The 25,193-nt window shown below is 35.3% G+C and overlaps 1 protein-coding gene across 4 annotated transcripts in view; it reads right to left on the bottom strand.

Moving 5' to 3' along the window:
* RAP1GDS1 (Rap1 GTPase-GDP dissociation stimulator 1) overlaps positions 1-25,193 on the bottom strand; it is a 156,618-nt gene that overhangs the window by 11,269 nt on the left and 120,156 nt on the right. For all 4 annotated transcript variants that reach the window (XM_060147589.1, XM_060147590.1, XM_060147592.1 and 1 more), the window contains 7 exons: positions 24,313-24,438; positions 14,194-14,337; positions 13,279-13,410; positions 11,955-12,089; positions 10,463-10,588; positions 9,553-9,692; positions 3,519-3,645 (listed from right to left, as the gene is read on the bottom strand). In XM_060147589.1, coding sequence (XP_060003572.1) covers positions 3,519-3,645; positions 9,553-9,692; positions 10,463-10,588; positions 11,955-12,089; positions 13,279-13,410; positions 14,194-14,337; positions 24,313-24,438 — 930 coding nt within the window. The remainder of the gene's footprint in view (positions 1-3,518; positions 3,646-9,552; positions 9,693-10,462; positions 10,589-11,954; positions 12,090-13,278; positions 13,411-14,193; positions 14,338-24,312; positions 24,439-25,193) is intronic.

The raw sequence follows: 25,193 nt of genomic DNA, 5'->3' as shown, positions 1-25,193 counted from the left end.
GCTAAATACTAACTTCCCTTTCTAGAAACTGATAATGTGAAACCTTTCAAACGGGACTAATAAATAATAATGACATAGATATGCAATATTAAATTTAGACCTTGTTAAAAGCGTATTTAGATCTAAAATTCAGTAGATATTTCAGGAGTTTAGGCCTAAAATTCAATATTAAAACATTCCTTTAAATATGAGGCAATTAAAAACCTTTATTATGAAAACTGTTAAACATATACAAAAGCAGAAAAGATAGTATGATACACTATGCACTATCACCATCTTCAAAAATGATCATGGCCAACTGTGTATCCTCTATCTCTAGTCTTATCCACTTATTCTAACCCATCCCAAATTATTTTGGAGCAAATCCTATAATCACATAATTTCCTCCACAGGTATTTCAGCATGTATCTTCAAGAGAATCGGACTCTGCAATTCCTATCAAAATCCCAAGAGGATTCTCCATAGGAAATAGATAAGCTTATACTAAAATTTATATGGAAAGCCACAGGCCCTAGAAGAGGTAAACAATCTTGATAAAGAAGAATAAAGTGGGGGAATTCCTCTACCTGATATGAAGGTCATTGTATAGCTACAGTTATCAAGACAGCGTGGTGTTGGTGGAGAGACAGACATATAGGTCAGAGGAACTGAAAGAAGACCCTAGAAGTAGACCCACACACGTAAGCGCAACTGATTTTTGACAAAGGTACAAAATCAATTTAGTTGAGGAAAGACAGCCTTTTCAATAAATGGTACTGGAGCAATTACATCCATAGGCAAAAAATTTAAAAAAAAAAGAAACCCTGACCTAAACCTCACATCTTATACAGATATTAATACAAAAAGGATCACAGAGTTAAATGTAAAACTACAGGACTTTCAGAATATAAATAATCCTCAAAACTCAATAGTTAAAAACAATTTAGAAAATGGCAAAGATCTAAATAGGCATTTTACCAAGGAATGAATACAGATGGCAAATAAGCACATAAAGATGTTCATCATCAGTAGTTATTAGAAAAATGGAAATTAAAACTGCATGAGATATCACTATATATCTATCAGATTGACTAAAATAAAAGAAAAAAACAGGGACAATACTAAACGTTGGTGAGGATACAGAGCAAATTAGATCACTTATGCAGTGCTGGCTGGAATGTAAAATGGTATAGCCACTCTGAAAAACAGTCTGTCAGTTTCTCTAAATATCAATCATGAAGTTACCATACAACCCAGGAGTTATCTAGTAACTCGTAGGCATTTATCTAGAAAAATGAAAATTTATGTTTACATAAAATCCCATATATGAATGTTCATTGTAGCTTTATTTTTAAAAATTCCAAAGTGGAATCAGCCCAGATGTACTTCAATACGTGAATGGTTAAACAAATTGTGGTACATACATATCACAAAATACTATTCAGGAATGAGAAGGAATGAACTATTGACACACAAATCAATGACTCTGTAGGAATTTATGCTGAGCAAAAGAAGCCGATTCCATAAGGTCACATACGATATGATTCCATTTATATATTTTTGAAATGAAAAAAATTTTAGAAATGAAGGGCAGATTAGTGGTTTCCAGGGATTAGGAGCAGTGTAGGAGGTAGGTGAATGTGGTTATAAATGGAGAATCCTTGTGGTATTAGAACTGCTCAGATACACCTACACAGGTGATAAACTGAATATAACATACACACAAGTAAGTACAAGTAAAACTGGGGAAGTATGAATAAGATAGGTACATTGTATCAGTAGTTGCGATGTTACACTAGTTTTGCAAAATGTTACCACTGGGCAAAACTGGGCAAAGTGTACAAGGGATCTTTCTGTATTATTTCCTACGACTGCTTGTGAACGTACAATTATCAAAAAAAAAAAAAAAAAGGATAAGGACACTTAAAATGTTGCTTCAATACTATTATCGTACAAAAATTTTATAGTAATTCCTTAATAATATCTAAAAGCCTGTAAGGATACAAGTTCGGAAAAATACGGTTTTCAAAGTGTATTTTATATCAAAAAGGTAGTATGACCTCATTTCTAAATCTTAGGCTCAAAGAGCCTAGGAAACACTAGGTGACAACAACCAACAACAAATATGATTATGTTTTGTCATTTTATATAGTTCTGTGGTAAGGTAAACAGACTCAGGCAAATGCTCAGCTATCAGGAAGCAGACAAAATTAAAGCCTATTTAGAAGATACTAGTTATGAACGGCACAAGACCAGATTCAGCCCAGGATAGGAAGTCAAGGATATTCTGAAATTGCTCTATCACTTTAAGCCATTTTTAAAAATCAAGCCATGAACCCCATTTGGTATTCAATGTCCTCACCAACTCTCACCTCTTCATCATAGCTTCCCCTCTTAAAGGTGTCCGGACCTCTGGACAGACTCACATAATCTACCCAAACCATGGAGGAAATCACAGCATCTTTAACCTAAGTTAGTGACCAAAGCCACATATATTTTCTGGATGTTTTCTTTCTTTAGAATTCAAGAAAATTTTACATCCTACTTATACCTGATTTTTTAAAAATTATAAATTGTTTTAATTGTCCCCTTAAGACGACAAAAATTCAAATCTCTCATACCTGAAATCTGAGTAAATCTGACACTGAAGGAGATATACCATGTTTATCTTTTGGCTTCTCCTTCCTGGGATAAGGGTTGGTGGGTCCACTTGCCCCAGTGTGAGAATTATGGGCAAAAATCATCACTGGGAACTGAGGTGATCAGTTAACAGTATTTACCCGAATGGTTTTGAACCGAACAGGACATGCCTACCAAGTCTATAGTCCTCCTTTATGTAAGGCAACCTCAGGCCTTACCACAGGCCATGTGACTTTGATTGTCCCCAGCTGACTATGTATCAGAGTTTGGTTCCGGAGACAAAGTTGCTACCCAAAAACTAGATGCTAGCTTCTCCTGAAGAATTCTGAGTAACAGGAATGCTACTGCTAGAGAGAAACTACCTGAATCATTTAGACTCTGCTTTGGGGGAATCCTGAATGTAAATACACAGAAGAGTGACATAAAAGGTGAGAATTTAGAATGAAGGCAATGCTGTAAAGCAACAGAAACCATGGTGATAGAGAGGAGGAGGTTAGTAAGAGAGAATCAGTAGTAGAGATGGAAGGGAAGGTCTGGATGTCTGGAAGAGTAGCAAACCCTGAACTTGTTGTATTTTAAGTATTGTTTCACTTCTCCATGAGGTCTGCTGAAAATGTTTTCTGTATTCCCTAAGTGCCTAAACTTTGAAGTATCATTTAAGAGTCAAACTAACCTTAAAGCATTACCCTAAAAATGTTACCAAAAGAACAACCAAAAAGGACAGCTATGGTGACAATCTATAGAATGTGATTTTCCATATACTCAGATCCGGACGGGTACAGAAACACACTGGCAAAATGCTTCTAGTCAAGGTCCTGTCTGACTTCTATTCCACTCCTGTGCTTCCTTTCATCCAAGATAAAAACAGGAGAAAATAAGTTTGTCACTGGGGTACTTACCCAATTCTAAAGCTGCTATTAGTGCCAAAGCAACAAGGGCTTCATTCTGCATTATTACATGTTCACTAGTTGCCATGGTAACTAGATGCTTGATGCCACCACTTTGTACAATGGTTTTAATTACATCCTACAATAAATTAATATCACAGAATTATAAACATTACTTTTAAACATAAAAAAAACTGCGTTACCATCAGTCAATTCACTGTTGAGTGGTTTTCTGACAGTGTCCCTATGAATCATCACATTTAACCATAATTTCTTCTTCTTCACAGAAGAGAAGGAAAAAGCTTTTACCTTTAAATAAATTCATCAAAAGATGACAACTTAAATTACCTAAGCAAAAAAGACCACTGCAGTTCATATCAAGGAACAGAGAGTCCCAGAAGCTAACAAAGTCAAAGAAATAAAAGTGCCATTGCCCGAAATGAAGACTTACCACGAGATCAACAAAAGAGAATAAATCTTGGAATAATAATAATGTAAAAAGTTCTTCCTTTCAGATTTTTATTATAACACCAGGTAGTTTTTTCAGATGCATCAGGTGAAGCTTTTTACGTATGTATGTGTGCATGTATACATGTATGTATGCAGCCTTTTAAAACCTTTGTTGGGTCTAACGAAACTAGATTACATACAAAAGGACTTGAGCAGAACTTAAATCAAAATTCTGTCTCCCTCATTTCTCATGGTGCCTACAGCTCTGTCCTCTCCAGCGGCAGAGGGGCAGTGGGCTCCAGACTCAATAAATCCCACTGACTTTGAGCAAACTACTGACTCTCTCTGCATCTCAGAGACTTCACCTATAACACTGAGACAATGTAAGTGTGTATCTCATAGGTTTTTGTTATAATTACAAAGTTATTACATGAAGAGCACACATAAAAGTATACAGCAAAGGCTAGATAGAAAGAAATGGGTACATTTATTTCTAGTACTCATTTTTGTCTTCATCTCACTTAGGGTTTTGTTGGATTAAATATGATTTAGTAGAAAGCCTCAATTATAAAATATTTAAAAAGTAATTTTACTACTTTTCACTATTTTTAGTAATTTGAAGTAAGCACTGAATATTTTAAGTAGCCTGTCCAAGTTAGCTTCATTGGTACAAAACTGTAATTAGAAATATTTTCAAATTAATTTGCTAAAATATTGGAAAAAGTGTTTATGCTTCTACCTTATGTAAATTTTAAGAAAACTATTTAGAGACAGTATCTTTGCTTTGAGTCCAAACTTGTTTAGTGAGCAAACATTCTAAATCAAATAGAGTCTAAGTTCTGAGTTTTTACAGCAGTTGTGTTCTAGCATTTAATGTCTTTGTGCATCAACTTTTTTAGAAAGTGAGAAACTATCTTTTAAAGCCTTTTCTAATGAAAAGAAAGCCTCCCAATATAGTCAGCCCTCCGTACCTGCAGGTTCTGCATCCATGGATTCAACCAACCATGTAGTGAAAATATTTGGGGGAAAAAAATTTCATAAAGTTTCAAAAAGCAGAACTTGAATTTGCTGTGCGCTGGCAACGATTTAGTAGTTACACTGTATTTCCAACGATCTACTAGCAGTTACATCATATTAGGTATTATAAGTTATTTAGAGATGATTTAAAGTCTAAGGGGGATGTGTGTAGGTTAGATGGAAATACTATGCCGTTTTTATATAAGGGACTTGAGCATTCACAGATTCTGGTATCTGAGAGAGTGCCCAATCCCCCTCAGATACCGAGGGACGAGGATGACTATATACTGCTTTATACTGCTTACTCAGAGGCAGTTTACTTGAAACTGATATAGAATTCTTAAAATTAGTAAAGAATTTTATAAATATCACAAAGGAGCTTGTTGAGTAAAAAGGATCAAAAGAGATTCACAAGATACATATGCAGTCACCTAGGAAGGTTCCTGGGCTGTCATTTCATCCTCTCTTTTGTGATTCACCCTCAAAAGCCCACTGTAGTAGAAAGAAGGGAAAGGGATGAATGAATGAAGAAAATTTGCACATCAGAAATACCAAAAATCACCACCCCCCACCCTGACCCCTTAAATCGAAGCGTAGCTTCTTTTCCATCTCACTTTTCTAGAACGAATATCTGAGTACTGTCCTTTAAAGTGCCTGCCCTCTTCTCCTCCTACTTCAATAAATGCTTACTGAGTAGCTACTCTACAGAATCACTTTGCCCGATAGAATGGGGGATAAAAGATAAATGAAGCATTGTACTTGTGTCATATGACAAAAGAGGATTATTACTATTGACAGCTACCCTGTATGGAGAAGCACCTATACACTGGACAACACTTATACACTGGGTAACTTACAGATAGTAGCTCATTTTTATCCTCACAGAAAATCCCACTAGCTAGATATTATCTCCAGTTTATAGATGAAGAAATGGAAGCTTAGATTAAGTTATGGAATTTGCCCCAAATCAGACAGTGATTAAATGATAAAAAGCCAAGATTCAATCCAGGCAGTTTGACTACTAGGTCTTGTTTTTAACCATTTGTGGTCTATGGAAAAGCATACACACTGAATTCATCATAATGCCAAGCAGAGGCATTCATTTAATGTGATTTGAAGGGGATCTATGAATGTATTTTAAAGTTATATTTTTAACTTCAAGATTGAAAAAAAAGAAGAATATTAGCACCACTCCATAGAGCAAGAAGGTTCATCTGGAAAATTAAAAATAATTTTAACCAATACACTTCTAAAATGAATCCAGAGATTATTTTAACCTCTCTGAAACCATTTCATTTATAATAAGTAAACTGTAGATATACATAATGAGACGTTTTCTCTGGGTAATCCTTCTAAACCTTAGGTATCTCTGGAGAGTCTTTAAGAATTTTGAAGTATTTTATAATGCTTTACAAAGTTTGAAACAGTATTTTATTTCATAATCCTATTTTTCAAGGAGTTTTCTTATGGAAAACTAAATTTTGGTACATATATAACTAAGGCAAATTATCTATGTTAACAGTCTCACATATTTAGCATTTATGGTCAGTTTGTTCTTAACTGTTGAGATAAATCCAGCTCAAGACTCTGTTGAAAATTGTATAACAATGTTGTTACAATGGAATGGTTTGAGATAGGCTTGAATTTGAGATAATCGATTTATAAGACTGTAGGCTGGTGTAGCTACTGAATCACCTACCAAAAATTTTCTTTTTTAATATTGTATCATCAAAGCTCTCAGTATAGGTTTAAGTAAATGTTGGATGAATAAGCAAATGACTAAGTACATTTGTTTAAACAAGTTTTTAGCTGATACTGATGAAGAATGTTTTACTCTTACAGGTTAAAGAAAAGTGCCTACTTTGATAAAAGGGAATTTTTATTTTCCTATTGTAGAGGCAAACTACATTTCTTTCTCTGTTTTTGATATCTGCAGTCAGAAGGTCCAGCTAGCTGGTTACGAGTCGTAGCCTAGGGCACTCTTTAGAGGGAAGATGTAATTTTACCTATTGGCATAAGCACAAGGATACACCATATATGGCTGAAAGGCCTAAGCCAGCATGAAACCCCATGAATCAGTGCAAACTTTTGGAGGACTGGACTCCAAGGTAGAATTCAGGGTGACTTTAAAAGGAGTAGAATATTCAAAGTTTAAGAATAACGTAAGGACAGAGCTGTGATTCACAACAGTTGGTTAAGGATATACAGGAATGTAACAAATTTGTACCTAGTGTTTAATTATTTTAAAAACTTACTCCAGAGCAGCATTTTCCAAAGTATGTCCAGTGGAATGTTAATAGATGCCTCTTGCAAAAAAGACCCACAGTTAAATAGCTAAAGTTAAGGAAGTTTCTTTAGAGCTTCTACAGAATTCTAAAGGCAAGTAAAGGGAATGCACTATTATCCTAACTACTCTGACCATGAAACCCTTTTTCTTGGAACATTTCTTGGGGTTATTATTCGACAGAACATATTTTGAGAAATGCTGTTCAAACAGAATCATCTGTTCCTTGAATGTTTGTTAAATTTAAAAATAATTTAAATTAATAATTCTAATCCAGAGCTCAAATAACACACCTTGTATTCTAATCATTAACGTCTATGGATCAAGGTTCCTATTGCCTCTTAGTAGCAGTATAATCTCAATTGTAGGAAACATATGTAAAGGAAAAAGTAGCCTATCTGGTACTGAATTGTAAAAAAGTTATAATGGAACTATAAAGTTGCAATCCCATATCATTTCAAATTGTTTTTTATTACACACACACACACACACACACACACACCTAGAAAGGTACCATCCCATATTTCTCATAAGTCTTTTCAAAGAACCTACATGGTGATGGATGCTTAATGGTTATTTTATTTGAAAACTTTTGGGGGGAGGGAGTATGGTGTTAGATAAGGGAAAGGGAATCTGTGATAATGAAACCCACAGAAAAGCCTCAAAACCCTCAGATCTCAATATTACAGCATCTGAAGAGCTTTGGTTCCAAGATTTGGTTATTTAAGATGATGGAACGTTATCTTCCTGTGCACACATTTTTGTGTCCACTAATGGTTTGGTTATACAATTCTGTTAGTTGTTAGTGAACTTAAGGTATATTATGGATTAATCAAGTCTTCATTGGCCTAACCACCACAAGTAACAGGAATTTACCTGAGAGTTCCAAATTCAGAGGCCCAAACATGGCTCTGTTTGTTGCAATCTAGTTAACAGAATTATGGTTTGCCTAAATGAAACCACTGGTAAGAATGCTCCTAGAATGGAGCAAAGAATTAGGTAAAGACTCTGAAAAGGATAGAAGAGTGATTTGGCAGTAAGCAAGTTAGGGAATGTCAGTTTTTCTCATGGTCTCTTATTTTGATGAATGGCATGATTACCCCACCTGGTACTAAGCCCCAAACTTGGAATTCTCTCTAAAACCTCCTTCTCCTTGGACCCCACTTTTGAATTCTGTCAATTCTGCCACTCATATCTTTCTCAAATCCTTCTTTTCCATCCTCACTGCTTCTATTAGGTTGAACCATATGACACTTGTTTCGTTGTGTCAAAATGGTTGACTACCAGCAACTTCAAATTGCTTAACCCAAAACCTTAATTCAGGCCTTTATCATCTCGCACGTATATTTTTGAAAAACTATGTTTTCCTTGCCCTTAGTAAGCCCTAGAGTCGTCTTTCTAATGAAAACCAAATAATAGCACCCTGGCGCTTAAAATCCTTCGGGAGCTTCCTAATTCTCTATAGGATAAATTCATATGCCTTAAGCTGGCACATAATTCATCTTGATCCCCTCTTCTCTTCCTCTCTGGTCACTGTCTTTACACACTCTGCTCCAGCAATACTGCTTTACTTGCGGTCTTCCTCTCGGACTATGTTGTTGTAGACCTCTGTGCTGCTGACACACTGTGGTCTTTGCTTGGAGGCCTTTCTGTGCTTTCTCTTCCCACTCTCCTCCTGAGAGATTCCCAGTTAACATCTAAAACACGACCCCTTCTGTGATGCCCAGACAGTTGGTCTCTCTGTCTTCTAAGTTATATCTGAATTGGAGTCTGTGGCTTTAATGCTGTTTTTATATCTGCCCTCCCACTGGACCGTTAATTCTTGAAAGTCATACTATATTTTATAATATTTACACTGTAAGTACCAAAATGTTGACTGTGAAATGAACAAATGGGCCTGACAGAGCAGTTATGATGAAGAGGTAAAAGGACTACCACAGGAGTTCATTTTGCTATGCTTTCTTCATACTTTCCATCTTGTCAACAATATACTTGGTCCTGTACTGGTGTCAGTGAAAATGGACGGGATTTTAGGCTGCTATAGGTAAGACAGGTAGTAGGAAGGTCCAAGTTAACAGCTGCTTTTGCCGCAGGGAAAGATGCCAAGAGGTAGCATCTGACGGGGAGGAACATTCCTGTGGCCAACCAGCTGGAACAGTTACTATGGTGAAGTCAATTATTTATACGAAGGAGATTTACATAAGTCAAGGAATACCTTTACTTTCAAGCTTTTTCTCTTGCCATCTTCTTTTAATCTGTTTCATAAATAAATGAACGGTTTCCTCCGGGACTTACTTTTGATTTACTGTGTCGTATGAGGGCAGAGAGCAGTCTGTTTGACTCCCCCATCACACCAGCGTGATCTTTGGCTTCACACCATTCCACCAAACGCTCCACTAATTTAACATTCTTTCCCAGTTGTTCAGCAGCTTCTGCTATAGGAAAGAAGGCAAACCACAAAGGAATGAATCACTGATAGGCAATCAACTGAAGTAATTGGTAAAGATGTAAGAGTGTGAAGGAAAATTACAGGTCTAAAAACAGAACACAACAATTTTATTAAAGCAAGAACTGCAGATATTCCGTATCTGATGGACTATTGAGATTTTCTATTCAGTTGTGGACTTTTATACAAAAACAAAATAAACAACTTTATACTCTTTTGGCTCAGCCTGGCAGTGTGTTAGTACTTTGGAAAACTGTACCGAAGAATTTTTAGCAGTACTCTAAGGAATCAGTATAGAGAAGGTTTAGAATTTAGAAGTAAGTAAATAAATGTAACTCATCCCAAGGATTGGTTTTCATTATTGTTTCTGTAAACAGAAAAATGATCTCCCTGTTTGCAAAACAAACTTAAAAAAATTCTGACTGTCACTGTATTGCAACTTGATAATTTTACAAGGTAAGAAAGGGTATAAAAAATGCCAAAACATAAAAACCCCTCAAGAACCAGTAATAAATTAACCTAAAATCAGATTATATGTACTAATAAAGAGAAATGAAATATAATTTCCATTGAAAGTCAATTATAACAAGCATGGAAATTAATGAATGGGGGTTCCAAAACCAATCTCTTTTTGCCTTTTATTTGCTACTTATCTTTATGATTACATAATTCTGAAAGCTAAAAACAGGTCCTTTTTCCACTAGATGCACATTAAGACTATTATACCAAAAATGCACCTTGAGAAAGCATTTCTCTTACCTTGTGCATCTATTAACATTCTTAATGTTCCCAGGAGTTTGAACTGAACTGGGGGCATTTCAGATTTAAGAAATTTCAAAACTGCCTCTGTGACGCCAGCTGATAACATCTTTGCTTTATTTATAACTAGAGAGAGAGAAAAAAAAAACACTGATTAAAATGATAGCATTTTTGATGATAATCATTCAATTCAATATACATTTTTTGAGTGTCTTATTATCTTAAGGCCCCATGTTATATTTGTCTACTTAAAAACAACATTGTTACTTTTCTGTTAATTTTAAGAATGGAACTGGGAATGGGAGGGCTAGGGGATAAGTATCCTATTTGTCTACAGGAGCACAACATACAAAATCACACTTACTTGCTTTTAAAATCTAATCATAAACTAATAATTTGTAAAGGAAATCTGATAATGTTGCCTTCTTATTTATGAAAAGCACAATTCCTCAACTTTAATAAATGTTTCTTTTTACCTCTGTCCTGGACCCAACTGTTGATATAGATATTATAGACATTAATAAACAATATTAATCTGCTACATGAGCCAAATTGATTTTATATAGATTGCATTTTCATATAGTTATACTATTTTCCCTAATCAGAAATTTACCTTTAGAAAGTAGAATAAAAGGATAGTTTCAACTATATCCTGTATTAGTTCCCGTGATCATGTGATTTCAAAAGCCTTGTAATCCAAAAAGGCACATTAAGGCTATTTAAAAAAATTGTACGTCTGCTCGTAGGGAAAAAGAATTCTTAAAAGTTATTCTTTAAGGGAGTCTGTTACTTGATACCATTATCTTACCTCAGCTGAAGATGCTTAAAAAACTTAACTATACAATATGATGAAAATCTAGGAGTTCACAAAAAGTAACAGAATATTTGAATAATCTGAAAAAGGAAGATTATGCTTGTATAGTCTCAGAAAACTTCTTTAACATATGATCTCCATTTATTAGTAAGAAAAATGTAAGCAATCTGAAGACTATTTTTCTTTTCTTGGTCAGGGCAGGTCCACAAATCACATAAATATCTTCCCAAAACGACAGATCTTTATCTCTTACACAGTTGGCTCCCATTCTTTCTCTTTTTAATTAATTTTTATTGGATTATAGTTGATTTACAATGTTGTGTTAGTTTCTGCTTACAGAAAAGTGAATCAGTTGTACATATACATATATCTACTCTCTTTTAGATTCTTTTCCCATATAGGTCAGTACAGAATATTGAGTAGAGTTCCCTGTGCTGTACAGTAGGCACTATTGCTTTCTGAGCTATTGACCTTGGCTTTGATGTTGTTTCAGAGCAGTTTCTATGACTGAAACCACGAATTTCATTTAAATAATAGATTAAAATATTGGACTGCACTGAGAACGAGATAAAAGCATTTGAGCTAATAAAGAGGCTACCGATACAACTGTCTCAAAGCACCCCATCTCATAGATGACTTTTAGAATAAATCTCATTGGCTCCCATTCTTAAGTCTTACCTGGAATGGCTAGGTTTCTGAGGGCACTTAGTGCCGCGTGCTGCACAGTTACGTTTCCATCTTCTACATGTCTGTCCAGTAAATCCATAAGTTTTTCTACAATTCCATTGTCTACCATATGGATACAATTTCCATCTAAATAACAACAAAAAACATTTTTTTCCCTCTTTACAAATATCTATAAATATTTTGTAAAACTGATGCCTGCCCATTATCTACATTAGGGAAAATGGAGCTATAGGAAAATAAAATGAATTCCATCTCCTTCTTACATCAGATTTACAGATGTTTTTGTTTGTTTACTGACTGAGAATCCGATTATAAGATTCTTAAAATAGATAAAATTTTAAAAACTGGCCAAAATTTTAAAAACTGGCCAAAAAAGTCTCTAGCTGAGTTCCTGATAATATATCAGAAGATGAGTAAGTAGAAACCACATGCTTAAAATGTCCTCCAATAGTTTCTATTTATAGTGAAGTATGCTAGTGTTCTGCGAACGTTACAGTGACAGTACTCTACATTTTGTCATCATGGCTGATATTTAAATTATTTTTTAAAGACAGAATTTCTGAAACATTTATAAAGCAGAGAGAATATTATAATGAACTACTATTTACCCCCCATTTAGCTTCAATAATTATCAATATTTTGCCAGTCTTAATTTCATCATTAAGGAGTTAATGATGGTCCCCAGAAGGAAAAATGGAATAAGTCATCTATTATAACATGCTATAACAACAGTTAATACTCAAATAAAATCAAATTAAAAACAAAAATAACTCGTATTTCCTAGACACAGTATAAGTTTCTAGAGGGAATAGCAGAAGTGTCAGACTTCAGAAATATACATGGAGGTCTGGTGCCTCTGAAATTTTATTTAAGTAAATATTCTATCTTAAACCAGAGGATTGCCCATGCTTAGATTTTATAGGTGTAACACTATAAATGAGGCACAATAATGAATACTCAGATTATTAAATCCAAAATAAAATCACCAGGCAAAAAAGTATATCCTCCCAGATCAGATGTTTATTAGAATGGGACTCAAGTTTATTCATCTCTGAAGTACACAGTACTCAAAAGAAAGACTTCATAATCACTGTTCATGACCTTTAAACTATTAGAACTTAGTTGAATTGCATAAAATATGTAATTTGTTGGGAAAGTCAATACTAGTATTTCAGATTTCTGAAAAATTAAGGTAGTATTACACACAGATACTGCACATGCTTCTAAACTGTTTTAGGTTTAGTATACGTTATGGCAAAGCAAAATTTAAAAATACAGAAGGTCTGATTTAATAAGGATGAACTCATATGCTTACCATTTCTGGCAAAATTTGCAATTGCCAATGCTCCAGCAAGCTGTAGCTGGTGGTTATTTGATGGAATCCAAGACAGTACCCTTTGAAACACATTACCTTTTCCTCCTTCAAATAATTTCTGCATGGATTCATCTAGAGGTAAATGCAACAGGTAAGAGGAAAATACTTAGAAGTAACATATCCCTATTCTTAACTGAATACCCAATTGGGAAATCACATAGATACTTTACAATCTATAATTCACAAAGGGAAAAGTAATAACTCTATTTCTTAAATAAATTTATAAATTTATTTATTTTTGGCTGCGTTGGGTCTTCGTTGCTGTGCGCGGGCTTTCTCTAGTTGTGGTGAGTGGGGACTACTCTTCGTTGTGGTGCACGGGCTTCTCATTGCGGTGCCTTCTTGTTGCAGAGCATGGGCTCTGGGCGCACGGGCTTCATTTGTGGCACGTGGGCTCAGTAGTTGTGGCTCACAGGCTGCAAAGCGCAGGATCAGTAGTTGTGGCTCATGGGCTTAGTTGCTCCGCGGCATGTGGGATCTTCCCGGACCAGGGCTCGAACCCGTGTCCCCTGCATTGGCAGGCGGATTCTTAACCAGTGCACCACCAGGGAAGTCCCAGTAATGACTCTTTTTCTAATAACCTTTTAGCAGAGACTGGACAAAAGGGCTTAGAATTTTTCTAGTCTAAGTCCCAAGTAGCCATCTCGCTTTTAGTCCTTTGGTGCCACAGCTGTCTTCTATATGACAGCTCTTTAAATACTGGAAGATGTATTTAAGGTTTCAAAATCAACAAATCAACAGGATTAAATGTGACAGGAAAATGAAAAAATGCCTAATATAGTATTTATAAAAGAGACGATAAATTTTTAAATATCTGACAGTCATGTTCTTTCGTTGGCATAAATTACAACTCACCTCCAAGAAGTAATAAAACCATTAGATCTGAAGCGGTTTTGAGCTCAGCAATATCCTCCTCTTTGTCACTATCCACTTTCTGCTGAACAATCTCTAGTAGACATTCTACCAGGCCTGCTTCAACCAGCTGTAGCTTAATAGCATCTAAAGAATAATGTGAACAAAACAACCAAAATTTGAGATGAAATAGGAATTCTGGTATGAGCAATTTAATGTAAAGAATTATAAAAAAACCAAAAAAGTGCATGATTTAGATAACACACCTCTGAAGATTTGAGTTTCAGATGGGAGTATCTGACAGTGCAGCTTAAATACACAAAAGCTTTATTTCATTTCTATTTGATATGATGTCACTTTTCACAATGTCTGGCAGCAACTAAACAAATTGATTCTCAGCACTGAAGGTAAGTAATATCATTCTACTGTTATTCTAGATACTATGCTCACATTTAAAAGGCAATACTATAAAATACTGCACACTGTTTAAAATAAAACACACGTAACTGTTAAAGTTAAAACACATTCACTAATGGAGTTTGAATACAAAGATACTAAAAAGAGGTATTAGTAAATTTCAAAGTATATCACAAGTATTTACATTTGGATTCATATTTGTACAGATGTTATTTTTCTAGGGCAGTTAATTAATTTGTAACTTTCTGAACTTGAAAGTCATGTTTTTAAAAAGCGTTTCAGGTTTTCATTAATTTGAAGCTTTCTTGGGTGATGGGTACATGGTGGTTCATTATACTACAATCTCTCTACATCTGAATAGGTTGTTTTTTTTAAAAAAATAAATTTATTTATTTATTTATTTTTGGCTGCGTTGGGTCTTCCTTGCTGTGTGCAGGCTTTCTCTAGTTGTGGTGAGCGGGAGCCGCTCTTCGTTGTGGTGCACAGGCTTCTCATTGTGGTAGCTTCTCTTGCTGCGGAGCACGGGTTCTAGGCGCGTGGCCTTCAGAAGTTGTGGCACGTGGGCTCAGTTGTTGTGGGTCGTGGGCTCTAGAGCGCAGGCTCAGTAGTTGTGGTGCACAGGATTAGTTGCTCCACGGCATGTGGGATCTTCCCGGACCAGGGCTCGAACCCGTGTCCCCTGCATTGGCAGGCGGATCCTTAACCACTGCACCACCAGGGAAGCCCCTGAATAGGTTTTTAAATTTTCACAATAAAAGCTGAAAGAAACAAATAACTTTCAAGTTTTCTAATGGATAACTAACAAACTAAGGAATTTTAGAGACAGAATTTACATACCAATTATATTTTTTAAAATTATCTTCATAGCAAACTCTGTGAGCCTATCAAATCGATATTGTTTGCACCACTAATATCTTAAATATTCTTTCATTATAGAACTTACTTCGTTGAAGATTTTATATTTGCATCCATATCTGTCTCCCCCAATATACCTCATTCATCTTTGTGTTTTAACCTAAATTGGCCTACTTAAATATTTTGGGTGTATTTGATACTGCTTAAGATAAATGCTGATCAACTGACCTCAGAAATATATTTGTTACACATAAATTTTTTAATTTAAATTTTATTTTCTAGTTGGATTTTATTTTAGTCTTCAGTTTCCCTAAGCTGTATATGCACATATCTACAGCAATGGCAGTTCAAGTTTTTTATTTGGAAGAAACTTTTTTATTTGGAAAGACTGTTTTCATACTTAAGACTTGTTCTTTCAGACAATTTTAATGTGTAAAAGTTTGGCTTTTTTCTATCACTAGGATCGCTGATATTCTTTAGCATATTATTTCAGAATACACAGAATATTCAACCTGTAATATTTTTTTAAAAGGTATACTTGAACTGTGCCATGCTGAAAGTAGGGAGTTTCCTTGGTTACAGAATGACAGAAGTAGAAATGTGTGGCGACTAGAATTGAAAGCCACAATGAAAAAGCCTTAAAAATACAAAAAACCTTGAATTATACAAATCCCAGTTTAAATGTTGGAATCACTCTCCTTTGCATACAAGGAAAACCAAGGATGATATGCTAAGGCTAGTCCAGAAACAAGTTTTCAAAAGTATCACTCAATCCACAACACAGTTATAAAACACAAGTGAAAATAGTGGAGGACAAAACAAATAAGAGAGAAAAACACTGTTATTTTGAAATATTGCAAGGAAGGGTACAGGTCATTCTCTGGCATAAAACTGACTGAAGGTCACAATGAAAATTTCCTATTTGGCCAAACCACCAAATGAGAGGAAAAATAAATTTCTTCCTAAAAAATAAGATCTAAGGCATTCAGAAGATTTAAAATGTGTCAGGATTAAAGTTTACAGATCTTTCCTCTCAACAGTTTAACTGTAATCACATATATATGTGGGAGGCTTAAACTGCCTTATTAAAAATGATTAATGAGGCATTCTGCCAAAGCAGACAGCCCAGCACACATTGATCAATACCATTCTGCCCAAAGACATCTATCTTTATCACCACCGTTTGCATATATACGTACATATATGTACATACATGTATCATATATATGTACAGGTATATGTATCATATATATGTACAGGTATATGTGTATAAATGTATATTTGAAAATCTTTTCTAAGTGGTGAAAAAAAGCCCACAAATGCCGCAGAGTGCATAAAATATACGTTACTCTTAATCAATTATTATTACTAAGTAAATAACTGTGTAACTATCACCTAGATCAAGAAATTCATTGCCAACAACCCTGGAAGCCCCTCTGTGCTTTACTTTTTTCTATCACTTATCCCCCCCTTTCAAATCACCATGCTTTTTAAGGTAATCACATCCATACTTTTATAGTTTCACCAAATAATCATTCCTAAAAACTATAGTTAATTTTAGCTTTTTCTAACTTCATATAAATGGAATCGTAAAATATGTATTTTTCAGTGTTGGCTTTTTCCTTTTAATATGTTTATAAGATTCATCTACACTATTGGTTATAGCTGTCTTCATTCTTTCAAAACTGTATATTTTTCCATAATATGGATATACCATAATTTATTTATTCTACTGTTAATGGATATGAGTTGTTTCCATTTATTCATTATTATAAATAATGCTGTTATGAACATTCTTGTAATGGCTCCTGGTGCACATGTACCCATTTCTGGGTATACACCTAACAGTGGAATTGTTGGCTCACAGGGCAGGCATATCTCCAACTCAGTAGATACTGTTCTCCAAATTGTACCAATTTACACTCCCATCAGCACTTAATGAGTTTCCACTGTTCCACACCTTCATCGACACTTGGTATTATCACTTTCCGGTGAGTATACAGTGGTATTTTATTGTGGTTTTATTTTGCAGTTCCTGATTTTTAATGAGTTGAGCATATTTTCATGTGTTTATTAGCCACTTGGATTTTATCTTTTGCCTTCTTAAATCGTTTGCACATTTTTCCACTGGGTTTTCTACATTTTTCTTAATGATTTGAGGGAGTTTTTCTATATATTGTACACATCAGCCCTCTGTTGTAAATAAATTCTCATCTACTGTCATGCTTTTCACTCTTAATGGTGTACTTTGAGGAATAAAATTTTTTCCTTTTAAAATAACAAAATTTATAAATTTTTCCTTTATAGTTACAGCTTTTTGTGACTTAAGAAAACTTTCTGTACTCCAAGGCTGTGATGATATTCTCCTAGATCATATTTTAAGATAAACTTTCTTGTTTCAACTTTTACATTCAGGTCAATAATCTATCTGAAATGAAATTTAAAAAATAGTATTGGGACTTCCCTGGTGGTGCAGTGGTTAAGAATCCGCATGCCAATGCAGGGGACACAGGTTCAACCCCTGGTCCAGGAGGATCCCACATGCTGCTGAGCAACTAAGCCCATGCGCCACAACTACTGAACCTGCGCTCTAGAGCCCACGAGCCACAACTGAGCCTGCGCACCTAGAGTCCATGCTCCACAACAAGAGAAGCCACCACAATGAGAAGCCCGCACAGCACGATGAAGAGTAGCCCCCACTCGTTACAACTAGAGAAAACCCATGCGCAGCGACGAAGACCCAACGCAGCCAAAAATAAATAAAAATTTTAAAAAAGTTAAAGAATAAAAATAGTATTAAGTGGGATTGTATGAGTGTCTCCAACAGTTCTTTTTTCCATTCCCAGCACTGTTTATTAAAAAGATTGTCCTTTCAATATAGTTTTGCAGTGACACCTTTTTTTCTTAGTAAAATAAACATCTACTAATGCATCCATTTGTTTCTGGGCTATCCTGTTCCACTGGTCTTCTTGTCCATCTTTGAACCAATACCACATTGTCTTTTAAATACTACAGTTTTATCAGAATGAAGTTTTATTATTGTTATGCAATAAAATCAGTTCTGCTACCTTAGTCTCTTTCACAGTATCTTGGCTACTCTTGGTCTTTGGGATTTTGATGAGAACTGCCATAAGTCTTCAGATCAATATGGTGAGATATAAGATCATTACAAAATCAAGGTTTCCAATCTATGGAAGTGATATAGCTTTGCACTTATTTAGATTTTAATTTCTCTTGATGACTTTCTACAGTTTCCTTACACATTTTTTATTTATTTATTTATTTCAAATTTCATTTGATGGTATTTCCAAGATGACATTAAAAAGTAACAATTCTAACCATTTATTGCTTAAACAGGAAAAGTTTTTTTAAAAAGAATAACACCAAAATGGGCTTCCCTGGTGGCACAGTGGTTGAGAGTCTGCCTACCAATGCAGGGGACACAGGTTCGTGCCCCGGTCCGGGAAGATCCCACATGCCATGGAGCGGATAGGCCCGTGAGCCATGGCCGCTAGGTCTGCGCGTCCGGAGCCTGTGCTCCGCGACGGGAGAGGCCACATCAGTGAGAGGCCCGCGTACCACAAAAAAAAAAAAAAAAAGAATAACACCAAAACTGTATCTGTTAAAAGACTGTCATTGTCTCATACAGTCCCACCCTCTTCTTGAAATTGCAACACAACCTCTAGATTTCCCAAAAAGAGAAATCCAAAATGTGGTATCTTCATAAAGAAATGGCACACAGATCTATGTGTTTTATCCAATGGCTTCAATAATTTCTTTGTCTGGGTCAGTATTGGTTTCTGCAGAACTGGAATGCTGTCTGGGATAATGACTATGGGTCATCTCTCCATTTGTAAGTTCAATCAAATGAAACACTTGCTTTTCGAACAACTAGCAAAGAAGAAATGAACAATGAAATCCAGTATTTGCTGGATATGAGGGTTGTTGACAACTAAGAATAAATAGAATAAATAATTAAAGTGAAGTAGGCTTATATAACAGAATGTTATGCATAACTCTTAAAACATATTGTTGAGCAACAAAAGTTAAGAATACAAGGAAACTTATAGAAAAATGTCACTTGTGTAAATTATAAACAGATACATTCATGAAACTATATCAATACAATTTCACATAAGCATACACAAACACATCTACTACATGCATTAAAGTCGAATCCTCTGGTAAATGGTGTGCCTGAGGAAGACAGTGGTGGGGAAGGGCTAAGGAAGAAGGCTACAAGGAGAGAGACCTTGTTTAGATTACACATCTTTTATTAGTCCATTCTTAAGTATTCCTTTTTTTTTTTTTTCGCCACGCCGCACTGCTTGCAGGATCTTAGTTCCGTGACTAAGGGTCAAACCCAGGTCCCTGGCAGTGGAAGCAAGGAGTTCTAACCACTGGACTGCCAGGGAATTCCCTTAAATATTTCATTTTTTATACTATAGTAAATAGTGTATTTTTAAAAATATATTTTCTGTTTTTGCTGGTATGTAAAAATATAATGCTTTGGTTTTTAGATGTTTTTCTTTGTCTTGCCTGGCAACCCAACCAAATTCTAATTTTAAAAATTAATCTATATATATATATATTATTTTGTTTCTTTTTTTTTGCGGTACGTGGGCCTCTCACTGTTGCGGCCTCTCCCGTTGCGGAGCACAGGCTCCGGACGCGCGAGCTCAGTGGCCATGGCTCACGGGCCCAGCCCCTCCGCGGCATGTGGGATCTTCCCGGACTGGGGCACGAACCCGTGTCCCCTGCATCGGCAGGTGGACTCTCAACCACTGCACCACCAGTATATTTTTGATATACGTAATCATATCTATGAATAATGATAGTTTTATTTCTTTCTTTCCTATATCTTTTCTTTCTTTTTTACTCTACAGCACTGGATAGTTCCTACAATACAATAAGAAATAAAAATGGGGATGACCTTTCCTATTCCCAATCTTAAAAGGAAATGCTTTTTGTTATACCACTCAGTATGATGCTTTCTATAGGCTTCTGGTTATATATTCTTTTCATTCTCTTCTAGTGATGGTTTGCAAAGAGTTTTTAAAAATCATGGAAGGATGGTTAATCTTCTAAAATGCTTTTTCTGAATGACAAGATATATGATTTTTTCCCCTTTATTAAGTTTTAATGTGATGAATTATATTGATTGCATTTGGAATACTAAACTACTTTATATTTCTAGAATAAATCCAATTTGGTATGATGATTAATTTTTAAATATATTATTGGATTTTGTTTGCTAAAGTTTATGGGAATTTTGGATCTATGCTCATGGTGAGACTGGCCTTTAATTTTTATTCTTGTATTGTCTTTGTTGGTATTTTATTAGCTTCACAAAATATATTGGTGAATATATCTGCTTTTCCTATTCTGGAAAAAAATTAAGATAAGATTACTCAGCTTTTCTATTCTATATCACCCATACTTGAAAATGTATTGGCATCAAATTTTCATAACATTCTCCGAATATCTTTAAGATCTGTAGTGAGATCTCTGTTTTCTTGATTTTGGTTATTTGTGCTTTCTCTCTTTTTTTTTCCTGATTAATCCTACTAGGGATTTACCAGTTTTATGATGTCTTTTCAGACTCAACATAGGCAAGTATATACTTATATTGCATTACATATATTCTATTTTATTAATTTCAGTTCCTGTATTTCCTTGCTTCTATTGTAATTTCTTTGGGTTTCATTTATGTTTTCCCTCTCTCAATTCCTGAGATTAATACTGAGCTCACTGATGTTAGCTTTTTCCTTTTCTATTATATTCATTTAAAGTGAAAAAAAAACCCCTCTAAGTATGGCTTTACCTGCAACACACAAGATTTGAGATAGTGTTCTCATTTTCATTATTAGAAAAATGTTCTAATTTTCTTCATGATTCTTCTTTGACCTCCAAGGTATCTGAAGTGTATTTCTTAATATCTAAACAAATGGGGATTTCCTAGTTATCTTTTTATTATTAGTTACTATTGTAATTCACTTAGATCAGAGAACATACTCTAAGATTGCAATCCTTTGATATTTTTCCCATCAGTATACATGTTTTAAATGTTTCATATGTACTTGAAAAGAAAGGGCTCTGAAGCAGGGTGCAGTGTTCCAAAATACGTCCATTAAATCAATTTTCTTAATCATGTTGCCCACATTTTCTATATTCCTATTTTTTAATGTTTGTTCTATAATGATTTTTGTGGATATTTAGAGCACCTCATAGTTCTGAATATTTTTGCTTCATATCTTTTGACATAATGTACATTTTTATAGCTTCCAAGAATTGGACATTTTATCATGATAAAGTCACCTTCTTTATCTCTACCAAGTCTTTTAATATTAAAGTCTCTTTTATCTGATATTAATATGACTACCTCAGCCTTTTTTAGGTTTGAATGGTATATTTTTTCCAATCTTTTTAATCTCAACCTTTTAAATCTCCTCATACTTAAGAAGCGTTGCTTGTTTAAAAAAAAAGCTGGGGCTTCCCTGGTGGCGCAGTGGTTGAGAGTCCGCCTGCCGATGCAGGGGACACAGGTTCGTGCCCCGGTCTGGGAGGATCCCGCGTGCCGTGGAGCGGCTGGGCCCGTGAGCCATGGCTGCTGGGCCTGTGCATCCGGAGCCTGTGCTCCGCAACGGGAGAGGCCACAACGGTGAGAGGCCCGCATACCGCAAAAAAAAAAAAAAAAGCTGGTTTTTTAAAAATCAGTTAACGATTAGTCTTTTAACTAAAGCATTCAGGCCACATTCATTTAATGTAATTAATGAAATACTGTGTCATAAATCTAGCATATTTTTTCTGCCCTATTTTTACCCCCTGTTCCATGTTCCCTTTTCTCTCTGCTCTTCTGTTAATTAGGATTGATGGGGTATTAAAACAAAAAAAATCTTTCCATAAATCCATTAGTTTGGTAGTTACACACTGGTTTTAAAAATTATTTTAGTTCACCTTAAAATTTGAAATCATTTATTCACCAGAATCTAATAGTACTTTCCTCCATGTAGTACAAGGGTCTTGGGACTCTTTAACTACTTTTACCTCCCTCCAGATTTATACACTCATTCTGTGGTGTATTTTAGATTATACACATATACATTTTAAACTTCACAGTGCATTATTTTTATTATTTTATATATTCAATGTTCATGAGTTTACACACATATTTACTGGGTTATTTTGCTTCCTTCTCCTCCCTTGTACCTATAACCTTCCTTCTGGAGTCAGTTTCCTTTTGTTTTTGGAATCATTTTCCTTTTTTCTAACAAACATCCTTTATAATTTCCTTTAGTAAGGGTATATTGGTGGTGAACTTTCGCAGTTTCTAACCTGAAAATATCTTCATTTTGCTTTCAGTTTTGATGGGTATTTTCACTGGGTTTAGAATTTTAGATTGAATTTATTTTCTTTCGGCACACAGAAGATGTTTGTCATCTGGCTTTCATTGCTACTGTCGAGAAGTTAGCTGTCAAACTTTTGCCTCTTTTAAGGTAATCTATATTTTTCCTGGCTACTTTTAAAACTTTTGTCTTTTTTTTTTTTTTTGCAATTTCAATATGATGTATCGAAATGTGTATTTCTTTTTATCATGTTTTAAATTCACTGGGCTTCTTGAATCTTTGATATCTTTCATAATTTCTGGTAAGGGTTCTGACAAAATTTCTTCAAACTTCTGCCCTCCCATCTGCCCTCTTTCTGGGACTCCAAAAAATGTATATGAGACCCTCTCACTTTATACTCTGTACCTCTTATTCTCTCTTATGTATATTGGGTCTTTTATTTCTCTATATTTCATTCTGGATTTTCTTCCAATCTATCTTCCAGTTCACTGGTTCTCTAATTCAGCTATATTTAATCTGCTGTTAAACTCATCTATTAGGTTCTTAATTTTTTTTTTTTTTTTTTGCGGTACACGGGCCTCTCACTGTTGTGGCCTCTCCCGTTGCGGAGCACAGGCTCCAGACACGCAGGCTCAGCGGCCATGGCTCACGGACCTAGCCGCTCCACAGCATGTGGGATCTTCCTGGACTGGGGCACGAACCCATGTCCCCAGGTGGACTCTCAACCACTGCAGCACCAGGGAAGCCCTATTAGTTTCTTAATTTTGGTTGTATTTTTCAATTCAGGAATTTCCAATTGCTTCTTTTTCAAATCTGCTATTCATTCCACTTTTTATAGTTTCTAGTTTCCTTCTAAAAATTTTAAGCTTGTTTTTAACTCTCTGAACATAATAAGCATACCTGTTTTGAGTCAATGTCTAATAATTCCAGTATCTGGAGATTTGCTGCTGTTTCCTGTTCTTTGTGCTGATTCTTGCTTACAATGTCTTGTCTCCTCATGTGTCTGGTCCTCTTTGATTGTGTGCTAGACACTGTATTTGAAAAATTATTTGTATGGGATGGTTTGCTTACTCTGGTTCCCTCTTATTCCTAGAGTGTATCCCTTAAGATTTTTTGCTCAAAGACAGGAATAGTTTACCAGTGTTCACACTGTTGGTAGGCCTGGTACTCCAACTTTTATGACCTTTTTGCCCTGCAAGGGTACATAAGTGGAGTTCAGCCTATTGGCTGCCTTTTCCAGATTGGCATAAGAATGTGTAAGCTACAGAACCATCTTTGCCAAGATTATAAAATCAAAGAAACTTGGAAAGTAGCTTTGGCCAATGTAGATATAGTTATGCAGTAGATAATGCAGCTGAAGTTAGAGATACCCAAAATAAAACTTATCACATCATTAATAAAAAAAAAAGAATTTTGAGTTAAATAGCTGGCAATTAAATAATATTAGAAAAAAATGGAAAAAGCCTACATGATCAAAAATCAAGAGATGCATTTATTTTCTCACCGTTTTCTGCCAATGGAGCAAGAACCTCAAACACCATTTCCCTCTTATCATGGTCTATTTGTTTCTTGAAGAGTTTTACCAGCTCTTCAGCAATGTTCGTACTGGCAAACTGTTCTTTACTTGACTCTGCAAAAAACAAGAGGAAAATTTAGAGTAAGCAAACAAAATTAAGCCCAGAAACTGTTTTCTATTACCTTCAATATTTGGTCATTTTTTACCATTACTGATAAGTACAAACACTCTTCAAATACAGGAACAATCAAAACCATTTTTTTAAATGCCCCTGAAGAGGAAAAACATCTAAGTCTTTAAAGAAAATGTTTTGGCCCAATTTTATTCAAGGCTATAAAATAAATGTTCACTAGCATAACATATAGGTAATCACAGCAACAGTAAAATTACTGTTATAAATTCATAGTTTCAAGGCTTTTAGTCAAAGAAGAAAAATTACTCATAACAGACTGCATTTTACATGGCTGAATTAAAGGTGACTTGTCTTTACACCGATACAGTGGTATACTTTTGCATTCTTCTTGACATGCCTTTCTAATTTATTTATCTTTAAAATTTATTTTTGGCTGCCTTGGGTCTTCCTTGCTGCGTGTGGCTTTCTCTAGTTGCGGTGAGCGGGGGCTACTCTTCGTTACGGTGCGCGGCCTTCTCATTGCAGTGTCTTCTCTTGTTGCAGAGCAGGGGCTCTAGGCGTGCAGGCTTCAGTAGCTGTGGCACGTGGGCTCAACAGTTGTGGCTTGTGGGCTTCAGAGCGCAGGCTCAGTAGTTGTGGCGCACGGGCTTAGTTGCTCCGCAGCATGTGGGATCTTCCCGGACCAGGGCTTGAACCCGTGTCCCATGCATTGGCAGTTGGATTCTTAACCACTGCG

The sequence above is a fragment of the Lagenorhynchus albirostris genome, chromosome 4, assembly GCF_949774975.1.
Source record: "Lagenorhynchus albirostris chromosome 4, mLagAlb1.1, whole genome shotgun sequence".
In the NCBI taxonomy this organism is placed as follows: domain Eukaryota; kingdom Metazoa; phylum Chordata; class Mammalia; order Artiodactyla; family Delphinidae; genus Lagenorhynchus; species Lagenorhynchus albirostris.
This window is presented reverse-complemented; position numbering and strand designations above follow the sequence as displayed.